The following is a 10,615-nucleotide window of genomic DNA, read 5'->3' as shown; positions in this document are numbered from 1 at the left end:
CTTCATATCGATTATATGATTGTACTTCATGTTTACTAAATCTTGCAGCCTATTTATTAATTTTTTCGTGTGCGTACCTGAATTTTTACTCCACTTAGTATTATAAATATGCTTGAAACAAATTGTTAATAACATATATATATATATATATATACAAAAAAAATAATATTACCGGGTGTATTTATCTTGACGTTCCGATTTATTCCTTTGATGTCTTCAATGGCTTTATTAAACTTTTGAATTTGAAATTGATACCTGGCACGATAAACATAATTTTTTAGTGTATTAAATTTGTAATTTTTTATTAAAGTTGTTGACGATATGTTGTAAGCAGAAACGATGGTGACATTTGATCCCGATCAACCATTTACTGGATTGTTCACTACTGCGATGATGCCAGTATGTCGATCTGAAATTAAACACACCTCTTCGTGTGTTACAATTTCTATCAAGTGTTTCAGAAACCATCCCCATGAGTCTGCAGACTCTTCATTTGCAACGGTGAATGCAAGTAAAAGAAGATGCCCATTCGAATCAACTGATGTAGCAATCAATAATTTTTCTTGATATTTTTCATACAAGTTGGTATCATCTATCTAAATTATCGGCTGACATTTATTAAAAGCTTCTATACAATGACCAAATGCCCAAAATATAGAAGTTAGGATAACATGGCCTTCAGTAAGCGTTTCTTTCACTCTCCACTCTACACCTGTTCCGAGATTGGTTTGCTTAACCATTTACAACCACCTGGGTAACAATTTGTATGACTCATCTCAGTCACCGAACACTTTAGCAAACGCTTTTTTTTTGCCTTCCCATACCCTATGGTAAGGAACATGATGTCCACATTTTGATTTTATGTCAGACTGCAGTTGTGCCACACTGATAGATGGTTTTTCCCTTATGACATCACAAAACTCTAGTGCAATCATTCATGAATCCAATTGCACATGACTTTGACTCAGTTCTGAATAAAAACATTTATTTTGCTCAACATACTTACTGATCTCGAACAAGCCATGCAATTTTTTCTTTATTGCACGAAGTCTCCATTTGCAACCTTCTTCCCACTTCTTACACCAAATTGCCCAAATCGAATTCCACAACCACATATGGTGTGTGACATTTAATAGCAAAACATTTGACCGCATGTTGTAGCATTTCTTTGTCTTGACAAATCATCCCCTTATACAATTGGATATTGTCAATATCTACAGAGGCTACAATTGGGTTGTATTCTCGAATGCTATCTAGTACATTCATATCTAAATTGTTGAATGTATCTGAAGGTAACTCATGTTCATGACCATAAAAAACCAACTCTTCAAATTCATCGTTCGTTTCTGTTCTGAAATCTTTGTACTAATTGTTAGCCGCTATATCTTCATTATCACATGGTGATGTAACTGATTCTAGTTCAGGATCAATACATTGAGTTGGATATTCAAACTGACTAAACGGTGCATTCAAGTTTATATCCAACCTTATCCTACTTACATTTACATACAAATGCATTAAATTCGAGAGTGGCATCGTGATTAAGAACATCAAGTTCATAGCTTGTTCATTCGGAATAGGAAATGACATAAACCTTATTGATCCTGATGGTTCTAGATTAGAATGTCTATATATTATTTCTAACTCATTTTTTCTCATATCTGCACTAAGTAACGTCCCAACCATTTTAATGAATTGTTTAAACACAATTCCACTGTTCACATTTTTACTAAAAACCTCACTTGGTGGTTGGTCATAATCAACTCCATCAATATCATCGTATTACCATTTGTAAACGACATAAATCCCAAACATTTGTCCGCCGTTTTCTATATATATAAAAATAAACAAACAATACATTACTAATTGTTTTACTAATTATCAAACTTAAACAAAAACAAAAAACGATAAAAAATTAAAATATCATAAGAAATATGTTAAAAATCACAATAAAATTAATACTAAAATCACAATATATTAAAAATACTAATGTTTTTCTATTTTTTCAAATTTAATACTAAAATCACAATAAAGTTAATACTAAACTAAACTATTTATTCAAAGATAATAAAGTTAATACTAAAATCACAATAAAGTTAATACTAAACTAAACTAAACTTTTTTAACTAATTTTTCAAAGTTAATACTAAAAAAATCAAATATCATAGGAAATATATTAAAAAAGATACAATAAAAATCACAATAAGGTTTAAACTAAACTAAACTTTTTAAACTATTTTTTTCAAAGTTAATACTTTGCTATTTTTTCAAATTTAATACTAAAATCACAATAAAGTTAATACTAAACTTAACTATTTTTTTCAAAGGTAAAAAAGTTAATACTAAAATCACAATAAAGTTAAATACTAAACTAAACTATAATCACAATAAAGTTAATACTAAAACTAAACTATTTTTCAAGGTAATAAAGTTATATTAAAATTACAATAAAGTTAATACTAAACTAAACTTTTTAAACTAATTTTTCAAAGTAATACTAAAAAGATCAAATATCATAAGAAATATATTTAAAAAAACACAATAAAAATCACAATAAGGTATTAAACCGAACTAAACGCTTTAAGCTATTTTTTCAAAATTAATACTAAAGTTTATTGCTATTTTTCAAATTTAATACTTTAAATCACAATAAAGTTAATACTATAATAAACTATTTTTTCAAGGTAAATAAAGTTAATACTAAAATCACATAAAAATTAATACTAACTAAACATATGTTTTTTCAAAGGTAATAAAGTTAATACTAAAATCACAATAAAGTTAATACTAAACTAAACTTTTTAAACTAATTTTTCAAAGTTAATATTAAAAAAATCAAATATCATCAGAAATATATTAAGAAAAACACAATAAAAATAACAATAAGGTATTAAATTAAACTAAACGTTTTAAACTATTTTTTCAAAGTTAATACTAAAGTTTTGCTTTTCTTTTTTTCAAATTTAATACTAAAATCACAATAAAGTTAATACTAAATTAAATTATTTTTTCAAAGGTAATAAAGTTAATACTAAAATTACAATAAAGTTAATACTAAACTAAACTATTTAAACTAATTTCTCAAAGTTAATACTAAGAAAATCAAATATCATGAGAAATATATTAATAAAAATACAATAAAAATCACAATAAGATATTAAACTAATATTAAAACACAATAAAAATCACAATAGATATATAACTAATATTAAAAAATTATTAAAATCAATATAAGGAATAAAAATGATAGATTTAACATAAACAAATATTAAAAATAAAAAACTATTAATAAATAAAAATTAAATCACAAATTCGATCGTACTTCTTTTTTTCCTTCAAAGTGACAACGTTTACTTTTTTTTGTTATTTGTTATCCAGCAACAACTACAAAAAATAAAATATTAGAATCTATAACTTATAAAAAAAAATAATAATATAAGAACAAAAAAAAAATTTATAATTATTCTTAAAAAATAAAAATCTAATAGAGTAAATTAACAAACAAGTATAATTTGTGATGAAAAATGTGAAAACAATTTGATGAAACAGAAAAATGTGAAATGGAAATGGAAAGTAAAAAAAGGGAGGAAATGGTTTCTGATGAAAGGAAGAAGAGGGAGTTGGGAGGAGAGGATTTCTAATTCAAGGTAAAATGGATCTGTGATTGTGTTTAAAAAGACAAACACTCGACCCACGAGAAAGCTGGCCATAAAGTCATGACCAGCATGGTGTGTAGCTTCTGATTTGCATGCAAGAAGACTGAACATGCAAAGAAGCCAGAGGCATGGAGAAGGCAAAGAATCTTGGTAGAAGACTTTATCGAGTGTTGAACTTTCGACCTAAAGAGGTCGAATGTTGAACACTTGACAAACATTTGGTAGTTCACGGGTTATATGTCAAATGTTGAACACTCGACAAGCTCCATTGTCGAGCCTTCAACTTTCGACAACCTACAAAACAACCACAAATCCATAAATAGTTTAAAAACCACCATATTTTCTTAATTAATTTTTAAATTTACAATATTTCAATAAAACATCCAACCTAAACAGCAACAAAATTTACTGTTATGAACTGCTTGATTCATGACTCAAATACCCAAAATATTGATTTATGTGTTTGTTTGCAAATCGCAATAGGACCTACAAATACAATTATTATTATAATAATGATGTTGTGTAACATCCAACATGATATTAAATATTACTCATACAATGAAAAGTTTGATCTCATTCAACCTTATTGAATACTAAAAAAGTATTCATGTCATTCAAACTTTATGTTCTTACTTCGTGATTAAATTAAATCAACAAATTCCAAGTCGAGATTTAATATTTATTTCCTACAGACTAATCCAGATTTAACCTACTCAAATATCACATCAACTCTCTCTTCAACACCTAACTATTACGACTTTATAATTTTTTTTTTCTTATCCTTAAATTTTTATTATATATTAAATAGAATCTTACATGGGATTACTTAGATTTGGTATTTTAATTAAGTCCATTCTCAAATTTTGAAATGAATATCCTAAGATTTATATTAAATACAATGTAAAAATTAAATACGAAATAACATAATTCAAAGAAAGAGTTTTAAAGTTTGACAGTCAAATAGAACTTAACAACTTTGTTTTACTCGAACACAATTGAAACATTCAATATGGTTTTTCATTTCTCGATCTTCATAAAGAAGTTTTTGAAATTGAGTGGTATTATTCTAAATTAATACTAACCATTCAATTTAGTATTTTTAATTAATTTTAGAGGGGAAAAAAAAGATAGCCAACAAAAAGATTTGTATAGGTGAGGTTTGGAAGAATTTTTGGACCTCCTTGTCCAAGTCTATGGATGGTTGAATCAACTTAGAAAATGAGAAGGCAAAAGAAAAAGGGAAAAGGTGAAAATGAAAGTTTGGGCTGCTATAAATTTTAAATTAATTATTCCCTTCAAGCTTGTTATTTTTGCTATTGTCAACTTGCCTCATTGTCATTGGTCCTTCATCACCAACTATTTTATCCCTTTCAAGGCCCTTCTCTGCAATTAAAAGTAGAGAGAGGGATCTCAAGAAAATAAAATAAACTAGAGAAGTATACAGAGTTTTCTTTAGCAAAGTATACAAAATTTTCTAAAATATACACAACTTTGGAGCACATGTCAATAGTGGCCTTTATTGAAATGGCTAAAAAGGTCACTTAAAAATGCATATAAAACCACCCCTTCTTTTTGATAAATTTATTTGTTTGAGTTGTATTTTTTCTATCTAATAATTGTAAGGTGGAGATTGTTACAATTTGTTGTCTATATTAAAAAATATTGTAGATTGTGGTGTACGAATAATTTCCACTCGATCAATTTTATAGAAACTTAATATTTTTAATAATTTCTTTGATAAGAATATTGAAGTTGACCCATATAAAAAGAAAATGTTACTCTAGTCTCTTGGATTATATTCAAAGTTGCTTAGAAATATATATATTGGTTTAGAAAAAACTTAAGAATGAATGAAAAAAAGAAAGAGAAAGTGGAGGAGATGCATTTGAATAGTAATATTATACGAACACGTGGAGGTACTATTTCAAAATTCCATTGTCACACAAAATATAACATGCACAATTTATATATGATTAAGTTGGATAATAATTCAAGAGCTAGTGTATGTGTCAATTTATAAATGATTAAGTTGAATGTTTTTCTCTCTCTCTCCTAATGGTTTTAATGCGTCTTTTTTTAATTATTATTTTTTCATATGGATTTGAATGAGTTTTAAGCAATGTTTAAAAAGTCTATTTCAACAAAAATATCTGAGGGGTTGATTTTACGAAAATTATCTATTGATAAAATGTCGATTTAGATAGATATATTTAAAAAATTATAAAAACAAAAGTTAAAAAAATATTTAAATGAGTAAATAAATATTTATGATTTTTAAATAATTTAATATGTCTATTATTTATATTATTTTACTTATTTTTTTTTATGTTTCATGGATTTTTATACTATACAATAGAAATATAGATTCATCTCTCATGTCGATATTATAACCATAAAAACTTGGAAATATGGATGGAATTATCGACTGTAAACATAAATTTAATACTATAATTTTAAGCAAGGTTCATGACAATATTGAAATCTCAATTTATATATTGATGTAAATGTCGATATCGATAATTTTTTTTAAAAAAATAAATAGTAAATAAATATTGTATGTTTTTTTTAAGTTACAATATTATTGTTTATTTATATACACATTAGTGATATTTTGTTGCTCATTTATTAATTTATTTTTGTGTTTTATAGATTTTTGTCAACATAATTAAAATGTCGGTTCATCCTTGATGATGTAGATATCAAATTCATGAAAATGTGGAAACATCAATGAAAATGATAAATTGTTTTAAGGGAAATCTAATACCATGGTTTTAAGGGACAAAAAGGATTTTTTTTTTATTAAATTGTAAATTTGATCCCTATAATTTGGTGAAAGTTAGAGTTTAGTTCTTATGATTTATAATTAAAATCTAACCTTCATAATTTAATAAAATTCTCATAAATAGACGGTATGATAAGAACTTAAAAAAATGAGGAATCAAAGACAGACAATTCTTAAAAATTTGGAAACTAAAATTGTAATTTAATTTAAAAAAAATGAAAGAAATGTTAGTGTATATAAGTATAACTACAACCTATGGAAGACTATGATTGAATGGAATAACCATTTCAAAGGAGAATGATTTGATTCCACATGGACATTTTTATAGATCTTTTCATGCCATGATGCAGACAAGTTAACTCGTGATATGTAAAATTTGATTTTTACACTTGGTTTCTTTCATAAAGTCGTTTAGTAAACTTTAAGATTTAAGTTAAAGAGGCAATATTTTAAAGAAGATAATTTCATAAATAGCTCCCATATTGTCATATTCTTAAAAAAAATCATAATCATTTTGATAAAATAATAATAATAATAATAATAATAAAAAGAAAAAAAGGGTTAGGCTTCCTCATTCCTCATGTGAACTGTGAGCTGACAATGACCCATTTTAGAGGCTCCCATTGCCTTCTTCACAATTGTCATTCTGATTCCCTTTCTCTCTCTCTCTCTTCTTTCTCCCTCCTCTGTCTTTTTCTTTAAACTTCAATTCAACAAAATCTGCTAACCATGCCATTTCTTATCTCCCTCACCCCATCTAATTTCTTCAACATTCATAGCATAACCTTCTAGATCCCTATCCTTCCCTTTCTCCATGGCCCAACTCTGTTTTCTCTCTTTCTTCTTCTTCCTCTGCGTCGCCGCCCCCGCCGCATCTCAGCAGCTCTACTTTGCCGGATTTCAGGACGCTGCCGCCGCTGCCAACTTAACTCTCACTGACATAGCCAAGATCGAGCAGAACGGAATCTTAAAGCTCACTAACGATACCAGTCGACTACAGGGTCATGCCTTTTACAGTACCCCAGTTCGCTTCAAAAACTCCTCCGATGGTAAAGCTTTTTCGTTCTCCACCGCTTTTGTCATTGCCATCGTCCCCGAGTACCCGACCCTAGGCGGTCATGGCCTTGCCTTCACCATTGCTTACTCGAAGAACCTCCGTGGACTTCCCAGTCAGTATTTAGGCCTTCTCAATGCTACCGACGTTGGAAACTTGACGAACCATCTCTTCGCCGTCGAGTTCGACACCGTTCAAGATTTCGAGTTCGGCGACATCAACGACAACCATGTTGGAATTAATCTCAACAATATGGTCTCTAATGTCTCCACCACCGCTTCCTATTTCGTCGACGATGGACCCACCAAGCAGAACTTAACTCTAAAAAGTGGGAGGCCGATTCAAGCTTGGATCGATTACGATTCCTCTGTAAATTCCCTCACGGTGTCACTTTCTCCGTTTTCCACAAAACCCAAGAAGCCGATTCTGTCGTTTAATGTAGATCTCTCTCCGATTCTTCAGGAGTCTATGTTCGTTGGGTTTTCGGCCTCAACTGGGCTTCTTGCAAGTTCGCACTATGTGTTGGGATGGAGTTTCAGTATGAATGGACCAGCTCAGTCTCTGGATCTGTCTTCTTTGCCTTCTGTTCCAGGTCCGAAGAAGAAGCACACTGGTTTTACAATTGGGGTTTCTGTTGCGGCCGTTTTGATTGTGATAATCGCGATTTGTGTCGCTGGTTTAATCATTTGGAAGATAAAAAACGCTGATATAATCGAGGCCTGGGAGCACGAAATCGGCCCTCATCGATACTCTTACAAGGAGCTCAAGCAAGCGACTAAGCGATTTAGGGATAAAGAGCTTCTAGGGCGCGGTGGGTTTGGGAAAGTTTACAAAGGGACTTTGCCGAATTCGAAAATCCAAGTGGCTGTGAAGCGAATTTCTCACGAATCGAAACAGGGCCTAAGGGAATTTGTGTCGGAAATCGCTAGCATTGGCCGGCTTCGTCACCGGAACTTGGTTCAGTTGCTGGGATGGTGTCGCCGCCGTGGCGATCTGCTTCTGGTTTATGATTTTATGGCTAATGGGAGCTTGGATAACTACATTTTCGATGACCCGGATGTGAACCTGAGTTGGGAACAGAGGTTCAGAATCATTAAGGGCGTCGCCTCCGGTTTGCTCTACTTGCACGAAGGCTACGAGCAGGTTGTTAAATCACTACTGAAATCCCATAAACTTCTTTTCAAGAGTTAATTAGTGACAGAATTTAATCGTTGATTCATGTTCTTTTAACACAGGTGGTGATTCATAGAGATGTGAAGGCCAGTAATGTCCTGCTCGACGGCGAGATGAATGGGAAGCTAGGCGATTTCGGCCTAGCTCGACTATATGAACACGGGGCGAACCCGAGCACGACTCGGGTCGTCGGCACTCTGGGATATCTGGCGCCAGAGCTTCCCAGAACAGGAAAAGCCACCACCAGCTCGGATGTGTATGCCTTCGGCGCACTTTTGCTAGAAGTGGCCTGCGGGCGGCGGCCAATCGACCCGAAATCTTCGTCGGAAGAGCTGGTGCTGGTGGATTGGGTGTGGGAGAATTACAGGGAAGGGAAATTGCTGGACGTAATGGATCCAAAACTGAAAGGGGATTTCAATGTGGGTGAGGCAGTGATGATTTTGAAACTGGGGTTGTTTTGTTCGAACGATTTGGCGGCCGCGCGGCCGAGTATGAGGCAGGTGGTGAGGTTTCTGGAGGGGGAAATTGGAGTTCCTGAGGAGATATCAGCGCCGAAAGTGGTGGAAGGAGGGAGGAATGGTGAAGGGTTCGATGATTTTGTGAATTCATTTGCTTCTTCTTCATTTAACAAATTTAGTTCTTATTCATCGACGGGAAACAAGGATATGGATATGAGTTTTGCTTCATTTTCAACTTCTCCTCTTTCGCTTCTCAATGGCAGAGACTGACTTCTGATGATGACTTCCATTTGTAAACAGAAAAAAAAAAAGCTCCAAAATCATAAGAAACACAATCTCTCTCCCCCTTATTCTCTCTTGATGATTAATGTTAGATATGATTAGGTTTTGATGTAAATTAAAGTGGTTTAATGTATGTTCTTCAGGGCTTAGATGTCTTTTTTGGAGGAGAAATTATAATGAAGAAGTTGGCTTTGATTGGCAGCTGGGAGAAAGGGTTGAAGCAAAGGCAAAAGTAAGGAAAAATGGGAATTTGGAGTCAAACATTGGGCTCCTCATATTCTTACTTTGTGAAGCAATAGTTAAGAAAAGAAATTATTTATGCTCATAAGTCATATCCATAGAGTTTAATGAGTTTTGACTGTATGTTTGATTTTGGCCCACATTTCAATGAAGTCTTTCTTATACTTCCTATCTCTATGTTTAAACCTTTGTTTCCATGAGATAAATTTCGCTCCAGGATATTGCAAGTTGCAACCAATATAAAATATATACCATATTCTTTTATTTTACTATGTACCACAGAGTTTGTAAGACCAGGACTCTTGAGTTGTCCAATCAATTCCTTGTTTGTCAACTTGAATTCAATTTATATATGTTTTTTGTTTAATTTAATTTTTTAAACTTAACTTAGTTCATCCATGACTAATGAATTCAAGATAGTCTAACGTGGAATCTTAAAAAAAAAAAAAAAGAGTTTCAAGTTGCTAAAAAATACAAAAAAAAAAAAAAAAAAGAAAAAAAAAGTAACCTACCCTTATAAAACAAATTGAGAAAATATTCTATTTTAATTGGCAACTATCACCATATGAATAAGGAGACATCCCATACATATGATGAGCTACAATTGGACTAGTTTTCTTATATATATATATTTCCATTGTTTATAAATTCTAAAAACAAAAACAAGTTTTTAAATACGTGTTGATTTTAAAATTTGAATAGGAAAAAGAATTTAACTCTATGTGACAACAACCATAAATTTGTTTAGATTGGAGGAGAACATAACTAATAAAAGAAAGAAAAACTTGTACACTGGTGTGATATTTGTCACACATAATTTAATGATCGTGAAAAATGGTAGCAAGTCAAGTGTTTGTGAGTGGAGAGTGGACTTGCTTCTCCAAATTATAGTGATGCATTTTTTTATAAGGTTGATATGATGACCTAGGTCATCTTCGTTGAGTCTCGAAACCTCTCTAAGATATTTATT

General features: G+C 31.1%; 1 protein-coding gene across 1 annotated transcript; it reads left to right on the top strand.

The window, feature by feature from the left end:
- Positions 1 to 7,049: 7,049 nt before the first annotated feature.
- LOC120091045 (L-type lectin-domain containing receptor kinase S.4) lies at positions 7,050 to 9,830 on the top strand. Its single transcript, XM_039048845.1, has 2 exons — positions 7,050 to 8,635; positions 8,728 to 9,830. Exons 1-2 carry the CDS (start codon positions 7,253 to 7,255, stop codon positions 9,391 to 9,393), a joined length of 2,049 nt encoding a protein of 682 aa, XP_038904773.1. The 5' UTR covers positions 7,050 to 7,252; the 3' UTR covers positions 9,394 to 9,830.
- Positions 9,831 to 10,615: the final 785 nt, after the last annotated feature.

Source organism: Benincasa hispida, chromosome 11 (assembly GCF_009727055.1).
Source record: "Benincasa hispida cultivar B227 chromosome 11, ASM972705v1, whole genome shotgun sequence".
Taxonomy (NCBI): domain Eukaryota; kingdom Viridiplantae; phylum Streptophyta; class Magnoliopsida; order Cucurbitales; family Cucurbitaceae; genus Benincasa; species Benincasa hispida.
Note: the sequence above shows the minus strand (reverse complement) of the source record. Positions and strands in the feature narration are given on the sequence as shown.

Coding starts and splice junctions, on each gene's coding strand:
- LOC120091045 (XM_039048845.1), top strand. CDS start 7,253: ATGGCCCAACTCTGTTTTCTCTCTTTCTTCTTCTTCCTCTGCGTCGCC. Junction 8,636..8,727: donor TGCACGAAGGCTACGAGCAG/GTTGTTAAATCA, acceptor CTTTTAACACAG/GTGGTGATTCATAGAGATGT.